The sequence below is a fragment of the Odontesthes bonariensis genome, chromosome 22, assembly GCF_027942865.1.
Source record: "Odontesthes bonariensis isolate fOdoBon6 chromosome 22, fOdoBon6.hap1, whole genome shotgun sequence".
Lineage (NCBI taxonomy): Eukaryota > Metazoa > Chordata > Actinopteri > Atheriniformes > Atherinopsidae > Odontesthes > Odontesthes bonariensis.
Window position 1 is genome coordinate 12,600,031 of NC_134527.1, and position 24,050 is coordinate 12,624,080.

A 24,050-nucleotide genomic window follows, 5' to 3' on the forward strand; every position below is an offset into this window, starting at 1 on the left:
AAGGGGATTAGGAAGAGCGTATTATCAGTGATGGCTGAGCTACATGTGGGTATTCTCCTTATACATTGCTCTACACCGCTGCTTTTACATAACCATGTTATCCATAACATGAGATTCTTGGACTTGTTTGGACTGTTTCAACTTACTTGTATGTAACAGAGATCATATACAGTGACTGAGATGCGGAATTGTAGTCGAGTTGTGAGTCTGGCAAAGATTCAAGCCTCCGCTGAATTAGTTACCTGAATCAGTATGTTTCCTTATGAATGGGTTAGGCTTATTTCTGTCTTTTGCTGAGTATTTAGCAAAAATAAAACAATAAAGTTTGGATTATGTATGTAAAAAAATGCAAAGTCAAACAGATTAAAGACAAATATATTCTTTATATTTATTTAGGTTTAAGTGAATAGTATTCAAAAAGAGAAGCATAAATGGTAGAAAAAAAGACAAGAATTTGTCTTTTTTGTGTTTTTGTTCTTTTTTGTTAAATATTACATAAAATAAATAAATCTGAAGAAAAACATGATAGTGTTAAATTTGTTTTGGTGCTCTCTTCACAAAACGTTTCTTCGTTTTTGCTTTCCATTCTTTTCTCTTCCTTGTCTCTCCCCTCAGTCAGTTTCCGTCGATGCTTCCTCTACTTTCCTTTCTTCTCCTAAATCTTCTGCCCTTTGACTTTATGATCTCCTCTGTCACACACTTCGCAAATCTAGAAATGTGAGTTACTAAACCACATTTTGGCACACAAGTTGTTTCTTTGCTAGTTTTTAAACCGTGCCAGTGTACTTTATAACTTAAACAGGAAAATAATATATACAATGTATACCTATATATCTTTCTTTAAAAATAGAAATGTCTCTATCATCAGTAATTAAATGTCTATAGATTTTCTTTCTTTTCCTCCTCAGTGCATCATACAGATCACTTTCAGATCTGTCCCATGTAGCCATCACTGTAACTCCGTAAAAAGCCCCCGCAGTGTTCAGAGCTCTCCTGTGGCTGATATGTCCAGTTATCGTGGTTGCACCACTATGGGGAGGAAGTGAGTGGCTGTGTTTTTCCTCCGCGTCTTCTTTCCCTTCATTGGCTTCCCATTGGCGTTCAGTCCCACAAACATGGGCCTCTTCTTGTTTCGCCATTCAGCCGAAGCGTAGGTGTTGTACTTGTTCTCCTCGATGCGTTCAATTAGACGACAGTCCGGACCGAAGTCCCTCTGTGGAGGAGAAGCGTGTACATGTGAAAATGAGATAACATGCAACATTGGAACAAAGCAGAGAACCAAGGATGATTGATTATTTTCGATATTTGTGCCTTTTCCACTATGGAAAGAGTAACATCTTTGGCCATCAAAAATCTCAAAGTGTGTCACAGTGCAGTGCTCGCTGAGTGAATATATATGATATTTGGATGTATAGTTGAAACAACTAGCTGATTTATTACTGATTATTTATTTATTTATTATCATATGCTCTAATTGTTAGGAAGCTGAATAACTAGGTTTTTGCTTCTTTAACTAAACATCTTAACATTACTAATCCCTTAGTCAACAAGCTTCTTAATTCAACAGCTGAACAGTTTAACTTTCCTTTTGATGCAGTCCAGTTGGATCTGAATCATCAACCGTTTGTCATCTGTTCCTCCTTTAAATCTCTCCCTCCCATAGCCAGTATCATGATTCATGTTAATGATTTGTTTTAGAGGATAATAGGTATGTCTTGCACTTAAACTTTTGCTGTCTTTTTGCCGTTGAAGTAATTACTGATGTTTAAACTGTCGAGGCGGTCCTCTTAACCCTGGTGGAGGTAAGCTCAATTGCTCAAGACATAGAATCGTAGTTGTTGTGAATGTTGTTTGTGTGTCAGTGGTATGAAAGTATGCAGTGGATGGGCTGGGAATAGAGGAGTTAGTTTAAAATGTGACATTTTAAAGTTTCAGGCTGGTTGCCAGTAAAGAGCATTGTGACACAAAGTTAGTGGCTTATGTTACTGCTACGTTGAGAGAAAATGATCTGAGGGAGCAGTCGGTTTACTGGAAGCTGCCGTTGTGCTCAAGGCTATCGTCACTTAAGCAGGCAGTTAACTGGATGCAGTCGATACTCACTTGCAAAAATGTGCTTTCCTCACACACACACACACACACACATACACACACACTCATGCTCAGTATCTCTTGCTCTCAGTCTCTCTCTGAATCTGGCCACAGCTGTTCAGATTGGTTCCAGAAGTAAAACTGAATGTTCTCAAAGCAGAGCGAGAATATTTAAAAGATACTGTTCTGCTTTTCTTTTCTTTTTTTGCTATACTATCGGTACATTTTGTATATTGAGGATATTGCCCGGTAAAAGTATTTTGAGGGTGCTTAAAAAGGTGTTAAGAGAGCCTAAAACCAAAGTTTTTCATGTAGTTATTTCATTTCCTATTTGCTGGACTTTGTGTGAAGAAGCTAAAAGTGAGGACATTAAGGGACATAGTTTTTTAAAAAAGAAACTTTTTCTGTGCTTTAAAGCATCTAACTGGGTGTCTTGAGTTATCTGAAAACAAAACCCACCCTGTCACTCAGTTTCGGGCTCTTTAGGTCTGAAAACTTGGCATTCACTGGGCCTTCAGATTGGGGAAAAGTACATCAGACGTCCTGCCCAGACTACAACTTCCACGGCTCTTCGTCTTTATTTCCTCCGATCTTCGACTTTAAATTGTGCTGCATCAGCAGTACCAGAGAATTGGCGAGTTCAAACTCTTTTGCTCTTTTAGCTTTTTCGGTTTGCTATTAACAACGTAATATCATCAGAAGTTATATGGCTATAAACGTTATAGAGGAAATCTTATTGCCATTCTTAAATCTTGGAAATTCGGAGTTCCACACATACATTGAATAAAACGTAGCCCATATTAGTCACAGCTCTAAAGATCAGCCATGAAAAAACTTTTTCATTGAAGCCTGGGATTTATGGAGGCAATATTCAATGGTGAAATTACAATGATATTTAAGTTGCCTGCTGGTCTTTACATCATTTAAGTATTCCTACTTTTGGAATAAGGGATTAGTACTACCTGTCCGGGGTTGAACTGCATATAATGGAAATGTACTACAAGGACTTGAGAATAAAACTTCATGTCAAGTTTTCTGCCATTATTGTGAGTGGAACTGTGAGCTTGGTTTGTTGTTTGTGCGAGTCCTAGCTCTCAGGTTAGGTACTTCAGGTTATTGAGTGCAATTTGTGTCTAGTTTACGTTCGCATGGTAGCTCGAAGCAATCGGACACATCTCAACTAAACTCTCTACAAAAGAGAAGGGTGACTGGAGTGTAATTGCTCACTTCATTCCCTGAAACGAGTTGCTAAGAAAAGAGCTTCAAATTTGTAGTTTTGGGGGAAAAAAGAGCATTTCAGGTGTCATTTGATAGATAAAAAGCTGTTTAGATAAAATCCACATGGTCCATGTATGGCCATGTAGTGGTTGCTCATAAAATTCACGGTAACAGTGTTAAAAGCAAAAGGTCTTTCTAACACTTAATCTGACGATTTAATGAAACAATGATTTCAATTGATTACTAGTGGATAAAGAAGTCACTGTGTAAACCCATCAAGTGTAATAGAACGCCAGCCCTTCACTGCCCAGTGCCATTATGGCTTGTGTTGCACCGGGCAGAAGACGTCATGGGAATTCAGTTTCAGGCCATGCAACTAAATGCCTCTTTTTCTTTCTTGTCTACCGTGTGTCATTTCATCTGTGGTGTGGCTCCAGAGAGACATACTGAAAATCGGGTCTTTCAAAGTAAGGAAAAGCTGAGGGGGGGGTGAAGTAAAGTGGGAAAGAGAGAAAACAGATGAATCGGGAGCTGTTCTCCCCAGAGGGACTGAAGCAGAATAGAGAAACTGAAGGATTGTGTTCCCTGTTTTTGAATGGAGTGAAGAAGGGAGAGCAGAGATTATAGCTTGCACTGACTAGCTGTGGTTCCTGTTTCTGGGACCATGCTTCTCGCAGCGTTGTCTATTATTTTATAAAGTACAATAAGTTCAATTACAGGACTGCAAGTGTTCTTGCAAAAAAAGATTGCATTTTATTTGGAGGTAATAGGGATTTCTCATAAAGAACGGCACATTACCGTGAAACCGTAATGAAACTGGTACTCACCGCTCCATACAGAACTCCGTTCTTCTTGATTGCCAGGTAATGGTTGCTGCTGAGGCCCTTGATGGCCACCACTCCCACGTCCACTGATTTGATCTCCAAAATACCTGGTGCAGAGGGCACAGAGAGCAAAACTTGTCACCTGCATGTGGATATGTTCATCAGATATCGTTCATAGACTCGGTTTCTGTTTTTAAAAGTAATTAATGATTCCATTTTTGTGTTGAGCTGGTATTAGATACTCTTGTGAATTTTCGTTGTTCAAAAACAGGGCCTCACTCCAAAAGTGGCGACTATTCAGTTTACATTTATAAACGAGAGAAAAGCAGTAGATGTTTTAACGGAGGTTGTATAGTCTGAAAGGTGAAAAATAACATTTTGTACTGTATCTTTTGCACATGAAAGTTCTCAAATACTGAAAAAGACACATGAATTATCCCAGTTTCCTCCTCACAAGTGAACCCCAGTCTCGTCTCTGAGGTTTTTTTTCTTGACTGTGTGACAGTCAGACCTCAGACCGGCCTCTTGCCCCCTGTTAGTTTGTGGGCTGCATGCCCTGGGACCGAGGTGTAAGCCAGGAAAAAACATTTCTGCATTTAATGTTTGTTTTTCTGACCAGGGGAGTGCAGGCAGGCACACGGACAGAATGGAGAGAAGCATTTGAGCTGCCAGACTCGCAAGAGGTCAAGGCATATGTATCAGTTTTCAAGCCTGAACCAATTACTGGTTTAAGCTGTGGTTGCTGGCCCTTTCTTCTCTCATCCTTAAGTAGGTACACCAAGCCATAAAACTATCTTGGGTTCAGGAGGATTAGCTTGGGAAGTGAAGCGTTGTTGCAGGAAGGTGGAAAATGGCAGAGTTAGTATCCTCAGAGTATCTCTAAAGGTTTTAACCCCCTTCCCATTCGCCAGATTACATTTTGGGGAAATTTGAAAGAAAGTGTTCTCTCTTTTTCATATATGCACTTTACAAGAATTTTTAGAGTCTTTTTAGTAGATGTCTCTTCGCTCAAAACTTGGTGTTTTAATATGGTTAGACTGGGAGCCTTGACTGAGAGCATGAGTTCACAGTGCAGTTTTCAATAGTTAGCAATTACTCAATTTGTTGGTATATTTATATTTATATTTTCTGATCTTTCTCTTACAACCTTTCCATATATATTTCTCGAAAAAAATCAGTTGCGTCCTAATTCTTTTATTCCTTTTGCTTTGCAATAGCACAGATAGACTGTTTTTGCATTTAGACACATTTAACTTGATGTTGCGCAGAGACAGTTGTTTCCTCTTGTGTGTGTTTGCCATTTGTAATAGTTTTGGCCACAAGTCCTTTTTTTAAATGATGAATGTTTCTGAAGCTGTTATCTATCTCCAAAGTTCCCCCTTTTGGTCAATAAGGGATTTTTTAACTGATTTTCCATGGCTGTTAGTGCATCATGCTGGCATGCAATATTAAGTTCATTACTCACTCAGACCTGTACCACAACACTAATTTATTAGGTTCAAGATGTTCCATTTCGCCGCTTCTCAGCTGACAAATCTGTGCTGTGATCCTCACAAAATAGGGTCTGTCTGTGCTGCACTAAAAAGCTGCTCCACCTGTTCAAACTGTTCTCCCTCCTCTTGTTTGATGTGGTTTGTCAAAAACCAAAAGCACAGGGCTCTTTTATGGCCCCTTTGCCAGTTACCAGAAGCATCCTGACCGCCTGCGAGTTAAAAAGCCTGGCTGCAACAAAAGGTTTCAATTGCAGCTACACGGTTTATGGCAAGGACACAGAGAAACGGCACATAATCTTGTGTCATAGATGCACATAAAGTTTTTCAGCTAAACGAGTCATCCTGCAGGCACACACACACACAAGCTTCAAACCCCGCTGCTTGGCTTATAGTGCTGTTTAAACTTAATTTCACGATTTTACCCTTTTCTTTCTCTATGTGCCACCTGGATCTCCCACAGTGTCTTCATTATGTATTTTTGTTTTAGAATGCAAAAGAAAAAAGAGATTTATATGATCCAGCACTAACAGTGCAGGGGTTACTTAATTAAAAAAAGGCACGGACATTTGCCGCTATCAGCATTTTTCACAAAACTACCAAGGGCAAACACCTGCGTGTAACACGGCAACACTATAACTTTCATAACAGCTGGCCAAAATATTTTTCTTTACCCGTCGAGCTGAAACTGTAACACTGACAGAGCTGCGAGTTCAAATAAACACGACCTGGCTGTCTAACAAGAGCAAACCTTTCCATTAACCACCCCATAAAGATCATAACAATGTTTAGCGAGGTTTGCTGCCAAATCTGAAATTCTCTGCGACTCAGTCAAACCATAATGTGTTTGGAAATCCGCTTTTAAAAGCTCACGGCAGAAGTGTTGGGCGTCCGAGGTAACGGGAGAACCACTGACGTCTGTCAGTGCGGGTGCAGTTTCTGCTTTCCTTGGTAAATCTATATTTTATGTGTGGTCACTCTCACTTTTTGATGTGGATTGGTCACATCTCCCAACTTTTGCTCAGAGAAAAATACATTTTGAACTGTACGAACGTAAAAGATTCAAACCAATTTTGTTGGCAACTATGTGCGAAGAAATCTCTGCAGGAGAGCTTATTAACAGTTAGCGTCCCTGTCTCCTAAAAAGATGGAGGCGGTGTAACATAGAAATCCTTTTAAAGCCCTTCATTTACTTGAACATAGCACAAAGGCAGTGCATTACATATTGAAGCCAAATTTTTTTGTTATGTTTTGTAACTAATATGAGCGCAATAAAAGACTGGAAATATTGAACGCAAATGTTTGGAAGGCCCAAAAAAACCCAGCTGGTGTAACATCTCACATCGAATCAACTGGCAACATGTCGGTAGACATGAAAGGAGCATCTCACTGAGTGTTTCAGAAGTAAAGATGGGGCAGGGTTCACCACTTTGTGAAAGCCTGCCAGGGCAAATTGTTCAACAAGGTAAGAATAAGTGCATTGACTCAGGAACAGAGGACTGTAATGGGATCCTGGGATGACAGATTGTCTGGAGTCCAGACTTGTTGCGAGCTGGAAACATTTGGCATGTTTCAAAATGAATAATGCAATAAAGGACACCCCAAACCTTTGTGCGGTTGAAAGCCTCTATCAAGCAAGAATGGGTGAACATTTTTCCACCAGTACTACAGCAGCTGGTCTGTGTTCTCCTAAAACATATCGGGAGGTGTTAAAAGTGGAGGGGGGCTGCAACAAAAACATAAACTTGCACCTTTACCAACTTTTTAATCATTGTTCTTATTTACAGGTAACACAGCATTTGGATACATATAGTAAAAAAAAAACTAAAAACCTAAAAATGTTTTAATTTAAGAAACGCTGTCGGTTTAAGATTTGATATTTATTTTGCTTCTGAGAAGCAGAAGCCTCAGAGGATGTCACTTACTTTAATCACCTACTATTTTTCCAATTTTATTTCCTTTTTTTTTATATACTTTTTGAGCATTTTGACTCATTTTGTTTTCTGACATACAAACTGAAAATGTGCTCACAAATAGGTGGACAGAGATCCACTGGCTCTTTTAATGCTTTACCTTATATATATAAATACATATTTTCTTCTTGCCCAGTTAACACTCCATCTGCTTCATTCTCCTTCTTGCTTTGCACTCCAGCTCTTTGTGTGTTATTCCTCTTTAGCGTTAACCTCTTAACTTCACTGTCATATGGGTGGCCATACTTTTATGGGTATGCTCTCAGTGAGATGTATGGGGCTTTAGCTTTGGTTCATTTGGCAGGTGGACAGCAGCAGTGGGTGTTAGGACAGTTTTCTTTTTTTTTTATAAAGCATTTCACCTGATAGCTGAATTGCTTATATGACTCAGTAAGACGATACACATTCATGAAACACTCTTCATCACTTTAGACACTTACTCACAGCTCTAAGCTGCAGACCAGGATGGAGATTATGTCTTCACCAACGCGATCATTACGGAGACCATCTAAGGCAGATCACTATAATCACAGATAAATATTTAGAAAAAAACATGCTTAGAGATGCACACACTCACACAGGAACACACACATACACAGACCTCCCGTCGACCCCTCATTGGCCCCCTTTGGAAACGCGGTCTCTGAGACTCCAGTTGAACCTAAAGGTTAAGGGAGGTTGTGAAAATGTTTCCACTGTTTATTCAGGGGCTTTTTTGAAGATTATACAGCGCTTGTTCACTTTGTGACCTCAACACAGTGACCAGCTGTGAGCGGGTCTACTGCCTGAATTGGGAAATATTGTCACTTGAGTAGGAGTTTGTGCCCTGAACTCTGGTCAGCAGGAAGAATGGAAGGAGTGCGTCTCCTCGGTGACATATTCTTTCACTCTTTTCACCTGTGAAATATGAAGGTGGTATCTAAGAATCTGAATTTACACAAGGCAAATTTGATCTTGTGTATTTTTAAAGATTTTAAAGTTTAGGAGCAGGCACCTACTTTTGGTCATTTTTCTCTTTAAAATGCACTTGAAAAAGGATGTGGGGGCGGGGGGGTATTGGGCCACCAATGTGCCTAAATCAAACATTAATTAAAGATATAAACTGTATTTAGTATAAATAATTCGGAGAAAAAATGTTTTGCTCTTTAAGATGCTGCAGTGTTTGAGGCCACCCAGGTTTTTAACCAGAGTTAAACAAGTTAAGTTGAATGTTTCCAGCTCTTTATGAAGTTTGAGAGAGAACAAACATACCTCTGCCATGCAGATTGTTGGTGAGAGCTGGTGAAGACGTCGGCTTGGAGTAGAAACTGTTGCATATTATGTGTTTTGGGGAACACTGAGGGATTGGTTTAGACTGATGTGGTTGAGAACAGTATCATCCTGCGCTAAGTGGCCACATCAAAGCCCGCCTGAGGAACGGGCCTAACTGTTGCTGAAAAAAAACAATATGGCTGACATTTTTCTACAAATGGAAAATGATAAATGTCTCAATTTGTTTTGCACAGACAGTACATGTCACTGTGCATTTCTAAGTAGTGCATGTAAGCCACGTTAAACAGATAACATTGTTAGTACGGCACGTTGTTTACTCTTAAGACTTTTTTCTTTGCTGGTATGGTTGTTCTGGTTCGCCTGCATTCATGATTTGACCAGTTCCTTACCCGGTTTCACAGGTGCATTTCCTCCACTGACAGGAGCACTCGCATCACTGTCTTGGAAAATTGGCGAAACAGCACACAGCTGCTGCTGAGTGTGTTGTCACAACTGGCCTCGGTGCGAAAAGGAAACCGAACCCACACTGATCCAAAATCAGACAGATCACCCGAGTGAAAATCCTCTCTTTAAAATTCCGGTTGTCCAGCCAACAGATAGCATGAAGTTACGCTCGTGCGCCTCATCGTTCCAACTCGCGTAATTTGAGACGACCTAACCGAGCACAGAAAGAGCACGGCGAGTTATGTCACACATGTTTAAGAGCAGCTGAGAGGAAGCCGAAAGAAATTTGCAGTGATGTTAATGGTGATTTGATTGAGAGGAGGGGGAGGGGGAGGGGGAGTAACCACCAAAGAAACTGTGATTCCTTCAACAGTTGACTTTGTAACTTGATGAAGTGCCAAAGACGCCAGTTTCTCTTAAAACATCTCGCAGGCCTGACACGGCAGAAGTTATGTTTTCAGGAAAAGTGCTGTGACGATCGTCTGCATTTCACACATTTTTCATTTGCGCCTCAGCTGCCAGCACAAAGTTGCCCAACTGTTGTGGTTTGAGCTGTTGCAGCTTTGGAAATCTTGTTTTTTTTGCACCTCAGATATTATTCAGTTTGCACATTCTCTCTGTGCTACTATTTTTTTTTTGTGTGTGTGTGTCGGCCGCCTGCTGCATTAATGTTCAATTGTTACACTCACACACGCACATACAGAGTAATTAGCTGGAATTCCTTGCTGCTCTGCTCAGCCAGACTGTCCAGATGCCTCTCTGGACTCTACCTTTGATGACTCCATTAAAAACCTCACTTTCATGCAGTGTGTGTGTGCATGTGTGTTTGTGGTGAGCAGGAACATGAAGTGTGTATTTTGTGTGTGTGTGTGGCTTTTCCTAATGCACGTGGTGTCGGTATGGCAGCCGTCCTGGATGCTGTCCGTCACACATGCTATTCTTCACCTCCCACTGCTTTACTGGCCATGAATTCAGCCTGTTCACAGGCACCAGGCTCACACCTCAATGACACTTTCAGCATCGCGATTTGGATGCATTTTATAAGCACAGGTGCTGGTAATGAAAAGCTGGCGAAAACGCACTAAAATACAGTTGTGGCTCAGTCTTTTAAGTTCTCCAAACACGTTTTTTTAGTGTAACAAGCCAGCAAAAACTGACAAATGCAAAAAAATCTTTGAATATATAAACAGTCTAAAACTCAAATATTTTTTCTTTAAAAGTACATGAGAGTCCTCATATTTGCAGTTAAGCTATTCGAGCTTGAAAACTGTCTCAGCTTTTTGTAAATTAATTCTGTCAGTCAACCAAACAAAAGCCGAATGCCTCCTTTAAGGCTTGGTTTTAGATTTGTGTCAATTTGTTTATCCTGCAAAAGATCATCATTAAGTCCACTCTTCAGCGTAAAGAGTCTCATGCACTGCTTAATTAAAAGCTTAAAGATGATGCCAATCAGAGGCTCAAAAGCTACAGGAGTTCTGAGACAAACATTAGTTTGTGCTCTTTTTGTTCCTCTTTATAGATTTTCTTCAGATGTAATCATCTGTAAAACAAAGAGGGTCTGGCTTCAACTTCTCTGACATTACGCAATGTTACAAAGCCAAACCACGGAGATGAGTGTGTCGCTGACTTTGCAAATGCAGCAATTTGCAGACAACTTTCCCATCACTGTGTACTCCAAGGGGAACATTGTTGCAATTTGTCATTTTGGGCTGCTGTTGAGACTGAACTGAGATGAACCAGTCGCTGCTCTGAATGGCCTCCATCTTTATGTTGATGTAGGATTATTTGGTCCTGATAATTTGGTCTCCAAATCTTCCATGCAGCTGCCTTTTTAGTACAACATCTTCCTTTCAGCCTATTTGTTTATATGATACCATTGTACGGGTATGATAACTCATACATCAGACAATCTCCTGCAGTCTTTTCCATCTTTCTCCTTCTCTCCAGGACACAGATGATTGTGTTCTTCGTGAATCCTCAACATAACGCAAACAATGAAAAAGGCTGTCAATCAAAACAAAGATTTCAACTTAAGATTTTTTTTGTGGTCTTTTGAGGTCTTTAGCTGTTTTCTTTTCAGAGCCAAAGTTGTTGAAAGCAGCGGAAGATCCTACAGAAACATGATTTGAGGCTGAAAGACTTTTGTTTAAGGTGGTGCCTGACTGGTTGGGTTTGTGGGAGGACTGCCTTAGTCTGCCTGCAGAAATCTGGCTCTTATTTCTGTCTTGTAGCTGACGTACTAAACGACAATGGAGTGAAATAATGGGAAAATGTCAAGTGGCGATGACAGGAAATATGTAAACAGTGATGGAAAAATAAGACAGATCCTGTCGTTGTCCTCTGTGACTCTTGCCAAAAAACGCTCAACCTTTAAATGTATAAAGAAAGCACTTTAAGAAATATGGCACCTTCCCAATTCCCCCTTTGTGGAACTACTCCTATATTTTGCTCTCTGCTGAGTAGGGTAGGGAGCTTTCGGGGAGATCAGTGGACCCTCTAAAACGGAGCATTTTCAGAAGCAGACTCCAAAACGGAGTGGTGGAGGAACATTTTCAGAGGGCTTTCAAACGGAGCCAGTTTTATATGGGACTGCTGGCTCAGGAAGAAAGAAATCAAAACCTAACCTCAAAGATCATAATACATTTGCAACGCCAACATTTGACATGAAATAATCATTTACATGAAGATGCAAACATCATTATAGAAAACATCCATATAAATGGACGTTCTCAGTGTCTATAGAACTGTAAGAAAATATAGTTTTTTCTCATGAATGAAGCTTGTTAAATATAAAGCACTTTACTGTCCATCTGGTATCAGTGCAGATAAACCAACCATAAAGTGACAAAATTCTGTTGTAAAGTGTTGTGTTCACATGTAACCAGGGCAACCAGCAAGATGGCTGGAGAGACGCGTTGTTGAAATTAAAACATTTTATTTGAACCATCCATTTCTAACCCAAACCCAAACGGGAGGTGTTTTTCTAACGTGCTGTCATGTTACTGACGGAACGTGCGTTGGACTCGGGTCACACAAAGGCCCATGTTTGAAAGCGTAGAACTTAGCTGCTCCGTCCACCCCGCCTTTTTCCTCCTCATTAAGACTTTTGTGGCTTCTTCAACAAAAGACTTGACAACAACATCTGCTCTGATGTGGAAACGCTTCATTGAGTCGTACTTCCCTTCTGCCACTTGTTGGGGCGGTACTTTACAGGGCAGCGTTATGAGCCGTATGGCTGGGTGTGAACAAGTGACTTATCTCATGGTTCCAGTTGGAGGACTTGCTGAACAATGTATTTATTCTGTTCTAACAATTTAAGGGATTTGTAAGCAAACCCGTCAGGTTAGAACGAAACATATCTGCACACATCTGTGGGAGAAAATGTCTGTGATAATTCTCCTAACTGTGACGAAACAAGCTGTTTCCCATTTCCTCGGTAAAGTATCAGGCATCTCAGTCCAGGGTCATATCCGTCCACATGTCTTAATGGGCAACTTTTATTGGGATAATTTCCAGGATGCTTGTGTCAGCATTTCTGTCACACTCATGCTCTGAAAGTGACCCTGCCCGGGTAGTAACGGGGTTAAAGAGCACTCACACATCTTGACCTTTGAACGTCACACTCACTCCTTAGTGTGAGATGGAGTGAGACCCCTGAACAGCACAAGTGAAGGGGGGGCACTTAAATGGACGGTTACGACGTGATGTCTCCGTCATGAATTGGAAAAACCTGCTCATTGTCAGCTAAGCCATTTTGTGAAGTCACTCGGGTTTAATCAGTCGGGGTCGTTAACAATTAGAGTGGCTAATCTTTTTTTTTTTTAAGGAATGGAAATTGTATCAAATGTGAGGGCAAACTTTTTTTTATTACTGCAGTTAGTCACTGAGACATGTGGACCATTAATGAACAAAACAGTCATGAGACCAGTGAATGCTGCATATCTTTGTCATAATACAAGCCAGAGGTTTTATTGCATAATGGCTCACGATGAAACCTTTTTTAAGTTTCCAAATGAGTGGACTCGGTTTCATTATCTCAAGACAATAGGAGTTCATAACGCTCAAAGCCAAGCTCACTTACAGGAGAAGGGCTTTGCTCTTAAGACAAGTAATGTCTGTGAGTGTTTCTGCAGGAGCTGATAGCATTTGCTGCACAGATAAAAGTAGCCATCGTTCAGAAGTGAAATGCTTTCATCCAGACCTCTTCTGCATTTCAGATTTTAACCAAACATCACAAGGAAGATGTGATGTTCAACACAATTTAACTGTCAGTATAATTGTTGAGGCGAAACAAGCGAGTTTAAAAATGTGAGGGGGAGTGTATGCTCATTGTATGTTTTCAGATTTCAACTGAATATAATTGCTGCTGTTGAAAATGGCTCTGGAGCATTTGCTTTAGTAATTCCCGAACAAGATGTTGTTGCAACATTTACGCATCACTTTTATTTATGGCAGCGGCAGAGAAAAGTCCATGAAGATGTCAGAGTGATTTTAAATGAAAAGCAACGCTGACACTAACCCCTGGTGGATCCTGTACCACCTCATAACTCTCTTTTATGGGCCACACTCTTACCTTTTCCCATGAGAACCCTAAACATGCTCCTCGGGCAGAGAGATAGCGAGACGGAGGCCGCAAAACAGAGACAGAAGCAGAAGAGGAGAAGACTACTGGGACTGATTTCAAGGCGATGTTTAACATTTTCTGGAAGGGCCAGCACTTGTTACAGTTTAACTGTGCTTTAACCTCTTTGAGGCACAGAAGGTTTATGGTGCTCGGAACAAAGATGAAGACACAGTTATGGTTTTGAAGAGAGAAAAACACTGTGAAAACCAAATGTGTTTTGACAATTTATATCTATTTGCAGAGAAAGAGACGTATTATGGCACTCTTTGATGCATTTTTGGACATGTGGAGTGTAATCTTAAAGCAATTTGGACTTATTGTCTTTAGTCCAGATATCTGCTTTTTTTTTTAAACTCCAGCACCATTACAGGTTGGATGTGATTCATTTCAATTTAGTCTTTCAAACTTTAGAAGGTCAAAATTGCTCTCTCTACGCTGCCTTTGGATAATTGTTTGTAAGACTCATCCACGTCAGTGTGTCCTGATTAATGGACGTAACGTTTACAGTCCGGGTGGTCACTGAAAATAAAATCTCCAACTGTTGTCAAGTTGGCACCACTCAATAAGTCTGCGGTCCAACTGCGAATACGTGTCCATTTGTTTCATTGCTTTATTTGTTTGTGTGTAAACAGGATGAAACAGTCTGTGGCCAACATGGAGGGAGGAGAACAATGACAGTTTTGTTGTTTGTGGTCAGCCGCAGGATCAGTGTTAATCACCTCCTGACAGCTCCACGACGTTTCCGCACAGAGACCGGAGCGCCTCGCAGTGAAAGCCTTTTGAGGTGAGATCGACAGATGGGCACTGAGCACATCACAAGCAGAAACTCATGATACGTGTCTTAAACCCTGAATGATGTGATAGGCTCGGCGGTGGAGGAGAGCCTCGACCCCGGAGCTGAAGCTAAAACCGTCTTCATCACCTCTGACACGGTCTAATGACGCTCATTTGCAATCCGACACCTTGAACGTTACCAGACCATGATAACCACGGCATTTGCACCTTCTTTAGTTACACTCTTACACTTTCTGTAAGAAGTGGCCCATTTTTAGCTTAAATAAAAGTTCTGGGTGAACTTGGGTTGGAGATACTTCAATGCGCTGTGCTTATACTCTATACCCACTTGGCTTTGCATTGGCACAAGGGAGCCACGTGTTTCTAATGAGCACAGCACAGAGACCTGCAACAAGCAAGTAATTTGTTCTCAAGTCAGCGTGTAGCTCTGAAGCAGTTGTTTTGCTTCTATAAGCGCTAAAACTATCACACTGTATATGAACAATGTTATGATCTGAAATGTAAAAACAAACGAAAAAGTGTGTTTGAAACCCGGACAAGCACAAACACGCCAGGAAACTTGTAAGCGGGAGAACTCTCGTGACAGATTTGAAGCGTCAAAATTGAAAAACCACATCCCTGTTCAAGAACAGGGGGAACAGAATTTAGTTACGTCCTGTTTGTTTTAGTTTGAAGGCTTCAATTTGTTCAGAACATATGCAAAAAAGCAGGGGGAGCCTACAGATCCTTCTACTGGCTGGTTTGTGCACAGATACAAACAGTGAACTCTAAATGCACAAATATGAAGACCTACTTATAGCACGATGGTTTATCCAGTTTATTACCAAATGTTCACCCATCTTTTCTCAATCTGACACACAAATAACATCTGTACTTGCTATCAGGTAGAGACGGCTTGATGAAATGCTTACTAAACATGCTGCCAAGATGAATACGGTCTGCAAGGCATGAGTGTCCCCATATGAAAGTTTCTTTTTTCTCTCTGGAAAGTTCCTACCTATTTCCCACCGTAATCAAATAGCAAGAGCTCCTGAAATTGATGGATTGTCCCTCTAATGCAATGACCTGATGCCATTATAGTTAGTGACACGTTGCAGCCTAATGGTTGAGTTCTTTCTGTGCGTGTCAAAGTGTGTGCACGTGTGCATGTGTGTGTTAGAGAGCACTGCAGGCAAGGGGAGGGAGGAAGAGACGCTAATTGAAATTCCTTCAGCCATGTCTGGCAGAGCCTTGGTGTCTGAGTGGCACACACACACGCACGCACGCACACACGCAAACACACGCATTCACACTGGCCCTGGCCCTAATAAAAGTGGGCTTTGCCATATGGAGACCATGTGCAAGACTGGCCTCTCTATGCTTAGGCGCGTGTGTGTGCGTGTGCCCAGCAGGAGAGACTCGTACAGCACCACAGCCCCACAGACAGATGCATGCAAACGTATGACATGTGTATGAAGGTGTGTGAGTGATGAAGGCCTATTATAAGGATTTCATTCCCCGACACACACACATTTGACATGCTGTTTGAGATTGAAAAACATACAGTAGACATAGTGCAGCTGGAATCTGTTGTATGATATCAAAGAAATTTGTTTGTATTTTTCTACGTGTGATCCGTTGAGCTGGCAGGGAAATCTGGCCAGGTAAATGTGGGAGTAATGTTCTGCTCTCCCTCAGCACCCACTGTCAATGTTCCCTGAGGCAGAGCAGGTTTTCTTTGCCGCTCACATGCCAGAAAACTGTGGCAGCCTTGGAGAACTTCCAGATGTGTTTAGCTGGAAGATAAAAGTTGCGGATGACAGAATGATAACAGCTGATTTTCTGTTTTAGATCAGCCATAACTGATTGTGATGAGCCTTACAAGTTGTTAGAAGTATTTAGATTTACTAGTTTGCAGGTTGGAATGCCTTGAGACCTGCCTGATAGCATTTAGCTGCCATAGTAACTGGCTAAAGAGCTTTTCTAATCATGTTTATGAATACAGATTTTAACTTTCCACCCTGTTTAGTACAAAAATGATCATTACATCTGTGCACTTAGCAGTGAGTCGTGCATTTGTGCTCCCACACAGTTGAAATAACTTCAAGGTGCAAGTGTCGGTTGAGTTTTTCAGTGTCCAGCAGTGGAAGTCTGAGATTGGTGCCGGTGTGAAAGAGTGTGACTGTGTGGATGTGAAGCTGAGTGGCGCTGACAAACGAGCGTGTGTGCTCAGTGACCCCTCACAGGATACATAAAGGTTAAAATCATATTTCACAGCCTGCGAAATGCGCAACCTGAAAAAGGTGCAGGGATCACATGTTTATTACTTTAAATCTGAGTCAGTAGAACCTCATAATTAGCATATGCCCACTACTATTTTAGCTGCATGACAATAGCGGCAAGGAGTAAGTGGACTCGTCATTCTCCCCAGGGGTTTGGTAATAGCTGTTTTAGATTTTCCTCAAAGAGGAAGAACTTTCTCTGGGCAATTTCTAATTGGTTCCAGTGGATCATCTATCCCTGCTTTTTTTGTTTGGTTTTTTTCCCAATCTGTTTGGCTTACTTATTTTGCTTTTTTTCTCGTCGCCTGCTCTTAAACTCTCATGCTTTTTTCTCCCAATCTCTTTGTAGTCAGACAAATATGCTTTGCCTCCACACATGGTGAAAAGGCTGGAATCACGCAACTCTGTTATTTGTTCTTTTGCCCAGTCACCTGTCTTGGTGTGCACGGTTGCCTGGCCAGGAAACACAAGAACATTACTCTCCACAGATAAACTCTTGAAATAGAGTGGAAGAAGAACTGGTGTGTCTTTTACCACAGTGTTCTAACTGACAGATAGAGGGGTCTTTGTATTTGGCTGCCATCTTATCACCTTTTCGTGCTGCCAAAAAAGCTAAAATGCAAAGAGCTGGTAGTGAAACTTGTAAATAAAACAGGATATTTACAATTCAGTTTCCATTTCTCGTAAGTTAGATGTTGTAAGTACACATTAAAAGTTAAAGGAAGCTGACTTACTGTATGGATCGTCCTCAGTTTTGGTGCCATTAACATTTCCGTCCTTGTCAATGCGAAGAAAGAATTTCTGGAAGGAGAATAGTTTCCTCCTGCGCACGTCTCCTTGTAGATGTTTGTAGCTGCTCCGCACGTGACGCCCGACAACTGTTGCGGATGAAGATGACACATTGGTCGCCCTAGGCAACCTCGCAGAGGATGCGTGGAGCGGTGCGGGAGAAGACGAAGGTTGCGGATATGAGATGAAAAGGTGAGGAGAAGACCCTCCTGGTGCATTGTGGTTCTTTTCAGAGTCTAATGATGAAGCGGCAGGCAGCGGCGAGGACAACGAGGATCCGAGCAGGAGGAGCAAGGTGAGGGAGAGAAGGAGTGAAGGAGGTCTGCAGCGGGGGCAGGAGGAGAACCAGGCGACCGGTGCACCTTGTGTCACTGTCCATCTACACATGGTAGTGGAGCTGGGAGAGCTGTGGAGATGCTCAGGGGCTGGGGCATGCTGAGCTGGGTGCAGGGAGAGGGAAAGAGAGTGGGAGAAACTCCCCCTGACCGACGGACTATACCTCCTCTGTCTGGTAACCCACAACCTCACTGGGACTGTAGGTGTTGAAACCTGTGGAATGGCTGGGGTGAAGGCAATATGACTCCAGTAGTCCGGAGCAGGACTTTTGGCAGCAGATGAGGAGTTATCAGTAATATAAAATGGTGATGTAGCTGTTGGTGGTGGAAGCTTTCGGTGCTGCGGTTGACTCTGCTGTAGTCCCCTTGTTCTGGTTATTCCTCAGAAGCACCACAGGAATGTGTCAACATCAACTCCGATCATAAGGTCTCGCCTTATGGACCTCTCGCCTTCTTCTCCTCCCAAGACTCTTTGCTCCTGGATCCTCACACACACGCGCTCCAAATCCCTTAAGTGCAAAACACACTTTACAAGTTCATTCATATACGCTGCTACAATCTACTCCACACACACGTGCCCCATTTATGTCCTTAAGTCAAGAGAGGAGCTCAAGAGCAAGGCAGAGGAGGCTGAATAAAAGCTGTCAAAGTGCTTTGTACAAAATGAATAAATAACAACAGAAATCAGACAAAAAAACCATCAATCCTGCTTTCCAGAGAAATCCATGAAATGCAGTTTACAAAAAAAGAAAAAGTCAGAGAATCCAGACTTTCTTCTTTTCTTCTCCCTTTTTCTCTTTGTTTCTCTTGTTTTGTTTGAGCTGGTTTGAAGTTACTTGAGTGTGTAACCGAGCCCCCCAGCTCTCGTCTTTCTCCCTTCTCTTGTTGTGCGTCTGTCAGTGAGCCGAGCTCCCAGTCTGTCCTCTGTCCCTGCCTCTCAGAGTCTGAGTTCTGGAGCAGCGTGTTGTCTCTCTTCTTTCCTCCCGTGTGTGGCTTTCTCTCCACTGGCCCCCTCCCTCTTTCCTCTGCCTCTCTCCTGTCTCTATATCTCTCTGGTTATCTGTTTCTCTGAGGTGACTGAATCTTGTCTGTCTTTTCACCTTATTCATCTGCTGCAGCAGTTCCCCACATGTCTTAGTCTAATTGAATGTCTATTAAAACCACTTGGCTTTGAAGAGCTGGGTGAGCGTGCATGTGTGTGCGCAAATGTAAATGTGTGGGAGACGGGTGCTGGTTGGGGGGGGGTCTGTCCCACCCCATTTTTGCCTTCCTTCCCTCTCCCCCATTTCTCTGTCTCCACCCATTCCCAGACTAAACCCCGCCAGTTGAGCAGAGCAGGTCAGAAAGAAGTAAAGAAAACCCTTCCTTCATCTCCTCCCTCCTTTTGCAGTGTTAAGTTCATCTTCCTGCTTCTGATTAGTATTAAAACTCTTTGTAGGGTGCCTGAGTTCCTGCACTTTTGCACTTATGTTTCTTTACAAGTTAGTTTATTTGACAGAATACACCAAACTTCTGATTCATTAAATGTTGACCGAACTCCAACAGCAACAAAACTCTGCTACCCTCAGTGATGAGACCCAACTGCGGCCGAACAACAACATTCATGCTTCTTTTCTTTGTTTTATATGGCCTAGTAATAAATGATATTGACACATAAAATCAATTAATTTAAAGTCTGTTCTTCTCTTTTTTTTTCTTCTTTTTTTTTCCTCTCTGAATTTTTTTTCTCTTTTACATTTAAAAAAGCGCCAAACAGTTTTAAGCGGAGTTCCTCTGATGTGTTGTCAGAAAGTATGCAGCAGTTTCTTTAACTTTATAATTTACGGCTTAATCTTTTGATAAATTAGTCTTTGTTTTGGATGAAACTTGCGCCGTACGTGCGTTGCTGCGTTTCTTTTCAAGAATGTAGCTCTGCTGTCTGGGTTCAGCATTGTTTAATTTCCTTTTCACATTGTCAGACAACAACCATATCTCCGCCATTTCTCCTCTCTACTCTTTTAGCCTCTTCTCTTTTAGCCTCTTCTCTCTTCTCTCTTTTAGTTCCTCTATGGTCCATGGCATGCTGCAAACGGATTTGAGTCCTTCTTCCTACCTTTAGCTCTTCAGTGTTACAGAATTCAGTTTTGAATGCGTCACAGAGTTAGCTGCATAAAAAAACAAGCTGTCCTCTTACTTACAGTCAGCGAGTATTTCCCTCAGCAGGAGTAACTCAAACTAAGTACAGACAGACGTTGGGTGCTGCCTACAATCCGTCACTCATGTCAGCACTACAACCTTCTGTTTCCCGCTGAGGGCCCGACTTTGCAGATGGCAAAGATTGATTTGACGGGCTGTTTTGGTGAAAGAACAACCACTGTGCGAAACATCATGATGCAATAATGATAAATCATTGCATAAACTTATTTTCATGTAATAGGCAAGAGATAGAAATTCTGTGCATGCACAAATTTTCAAGGCTCAAGAATGGCACTGAAACCAATCATTTTCATTCGTCATCTGTTAATTATTCTCCTGATGAAACGATTAATCAGTTGTTGAAATGAATATGAAATGTGCCGGTCACAGTTTTCAAACTCCAAATGAAGTCTTCAGGGTGCGGCCTGACAAACAGTCCAAACCCAAAGATGCGTTATTAACACTGTTTCTGAGAAAGGTGACTTAAACCAATTTGTCAGTTATCGAAGTAGTTTATTTGATGTCTGCGCAGAGTGTGTTTATATACTTAGGTAACAGAGGATAAGTGAAGTACGTGTCAACTCTTGGCACCGTTCAGCACCGCGGACAGCACTTTTCATCGCGGTCCTTCAACATGCTAATGCTGTAATTGAAAATCCTCACTTTAGACATCACTCATTTTTGTTAATGTGTTCTCAAGCTGTTGTTTGACTTTTTTTCTTCTTTTTTTTTTTTAAATCGAGTACAGTGTGACTAGAATCTCTTAGGGAGGTATGCAAAGAAGAAACTAGAAAAGCTCCAGACCAAATCCCCACTATGTTGTATTTTGTTGTAATTTAATGCACGATACAACACGACATGTTTGTTGTCATTGAACGTCTTGGGGGGTCTGAGAGTTTGACACATAGTTGGAATGGCGTTTTGTAGTTCAAGGCCAGAAGCTCACATCGGTCACACTTTGTCAATTCTCAACCGAACCTGCTTCAAAAATGCGTCTTGCGCAGAGAGCAAAGAAAACATAGTAGGAATGAGAAGGAGAGCGAAAAATGAAAAGCGATAGAGCAAGAGGGAGAAACAACATCTGCTCAGTGGCTCTGTGACTTGAGAGTGGATTGACAACACACATACATCCACACACACACACACAGCATATGTCACTGACCCTTCTTTCATTGCACTGTAGTTTTCAAGCTGTGCAGTCATCGCTTTTTGATAATGGCAAATACAAATCACTATTGAACTAATAGTCAGAAACTTTTCAATGTTTGGCTGATCTCTTCATTGCCTTGCCCTGCTGTCTTGTTGTTCTGTGAAACAGTCCTAACAAGATTCAGATGTTGGAAGCAAGTTGTCAGTGAGGGAAGAAAAAAAAAAAGAAGTTTCGTCACACCAGAAAACAATTTATTGGAGCAGCGAAGCTCCACATTTTGGGCTTTTTCTTCTCAGAGCTGTGGGGGCTTCCCTCTCTGGAAAGCATTGACATTCAAATGTTGTTTGCGCTACAGGATTAGTGTGCGATTTAAAAAGTTTCTTTATGAATCATTACAGCTAATTTCAGTGCGACAAAAAAAAATAAAAGTGAGTAAGTCTTATTATTTTGTGGGTTTGGGTTTAATCTTGATTGCACTTGGAGGCCAAAAATGAAATTTGTGCATATTGGAAATTTTGAGCTGGGGTCACTTAAACAACTAGCTGCGACTTTACTTATTTCCAGAGAGCAACACAGATTTTAGAGCTCTAATAGTGAGCCGCTTTATGGAGTCAAAGTAAGATGAGTGGACACTGGTCCCCTCTGGCTCTGCTGGTCATGCCTTGCATAAGGAGGAGAAAGCCATTAGGGACCAGCAGCTATGTGATTCTAATTGTTTCATTGCGGTTGAGCTGGTGACTTTGAACACATTGTGGCCTTCAAACTAGCTATGCAGAAATGGCCCTGGCAGTTAACTTTAATTACACACACATTAAAGCACTTACAGAAAAAAGGAGGTCTTACGATAAGCTAACTTACAGATACACAACTGTTAGGACCAAGCTGCTGGATAGATAATTCTCAGTGAATGAAAACCATCAGTGAAAACCATAATAATCCCAACCGCTTTGATTACAATCTGTTTTGAACAAGTTGTTTAACTTGGGGCATGAAACATGCAGTAAAGTCACCATTTTAACTCTTCTCTGTTTCCCCTCCCCTCCGAGTGTATTAATGCTGTCATTTCATTGGAATGTACTACATGCACTTCAAATGGTAACAAACAGGGATCAGCGTGTTAACTGCAGCAATAAGAGAAACATAAGTAAACACCTTTTTTTCAGGCAACTTCAGAAGGTTTGCCAAACTCCTGAGTGAAGAGACGTGACCTTCAGATTACATAAACAAAGATGTTCTGTGAGGATGACATTAAACAATAAGACTTGTGCTTTGGTTTAATGGTGTTGTGTGATTCACACACCACAGTATTTCCGATGGTCTCCTGATGCTGATGTTGGAGAAGAGGGCAGGTTTATAATCAAAAACGTGACTCTCCTGAAGCTACAAACAAGGCTGAACGGTCTTCACGTGGTCGCACAGAAAGGTTCTGATGATCTGGTTCCTGACATCTACTGGAATGTTTTATTCTTTAGAGATAAAATGATGAGTATTTTAGTGTTGGGGCTAAAAAAAAACCTTGGTTGTTTAGTAATAGTATCACAGCCCAACTGCTAAGAGTCATTTTTAAAGTGCTCTGATCTTTATGAAAGTCACATATATAACTTACTGAGTCTATCCACAGTCCAGGCTGGAAAAATGTGGACCCCTGTGGAATTAGACTGTAGAGCTGTTTCAGTGAGGGACAGGAACACCAAACACTGGTAACCTGTAATGTCTGTGAGGAGGAAAGAACAGTTGAGGAGCTACCACCAATACGTTTAGGACAAAAACCCAGATCTAACACTTAAGACATTCTACAAAGCTGAAGCTAGCTCGACCACACAGTCAGTCGCAAGCCCGCAACCTTGGCGATCTTTCACGGTAAAGCTATTACCAGGGAAGATAATTCCTGGGACAAGACATGTGGAATTAGGTCTGGTTAATATAACAACTGAGCCCAGAATGCAGTTTGTCATTTTTTGTAGTTGAGCACCCAAATGCAGGCTCACAGATTTGAGGGCGGTGAAGAACAAAAGGTGAGTTTAATGGTTGAGGAAAAAAACTAAAGGTGCTGCACAAACAGGTACTCCAAAATATGTCAAAACAACGGAACAAGACAGGTCAAGCAGAACATAGCAGTTGGCTAACAAGGATTAGAAATACAATCAGTACAATCAGACATTTCAGTGGATGAAAATCTCCAGAAGTATGAAATCCTTCTTTGGGAGAGAAAGTTTGCTCTGGTGATTAACGGCCACAAGTCCTGCTGTACCTGGGCTTGAAAATATCTGATCACTGTTGGGAGGAAGAGACATTTCTGTAATTGGATTGGACCGGTGGACTCGTCAGAGCCTTGTGACAGGGATCGGAAATGTTCAGTTCCAGTCACAGCAGAACACACTGTGTCTTCCAGGCCATGTTCATTTCCAGCGGTGAACCGGGATGTCGTCAAGATACCGAAGTTTTCACATTGTGTCGCATTGCCAGCATTATTTCATTTTGTTTTTTATTTTACCACACACATCTGGTCCCAAAGCGGCAATGAGTGATGAAATTGGCATTTAGAGAATGTAGTGCAATTCCTTTTCATTTTGACTTCATTTGTATGAATACAGAGAGTAACAGAGAGAAAA

General features: G+C 41.5%; 1 protein-coding gene across 1 annotated transcript; it reads right to left on the minus strand.

The window, feature by feature from the left end:
* Positions 1-363: 363 nt before the first annotated feature.
* On the minus strand, positions 364-18,482 carry fgf10a (fibroblast growth factor 10a). Its single transcript, XM_075455454.1, has 3 exons — positions 17,724-18,482; positions 4,134-4,237; positions 364-1,213 (listed from the first exon to the last, which is right to left on the minus strand). The coding sequence occupies exons 1-3, from the start codon at positions 18,163-18,165 to the stop codon at positions 1,013-1,015; spliced, it is 747 nt and encodes a 248-aa protein (XP_075311569.1). The 5' UTR covers positions 18,166-18,482; the 3' UTR covers positions 364-1,012.
* Positions 18,483-24,050: the final 5,568 nt, after the last annotated feature.

Bases quoted from the DNA above. Each gene is read 5' to 3' on its own strand.
- fgf10a (XM_075455454.1), bottom strand. From the start codon at position 18,165: ATGTGTAGATGGACAGTGACACAAGGTGCACCGGTCGCCTGGTTCTCC. The intron at 4,238-17,723 runs GTAAGTCAGCTT...CCTCTGCACCAG, and splicing joins AACTGAGGACGATCCATACA to GTATTTTGGAGATCAAATCA. The intron at 1,214-4,133 runs GTGAGTACCAGT...TCTCCTCCACAG, and splicing joins ACGGAGTTCTGTATGGAGCG to AGGGACTTCGGTCCGGACTG.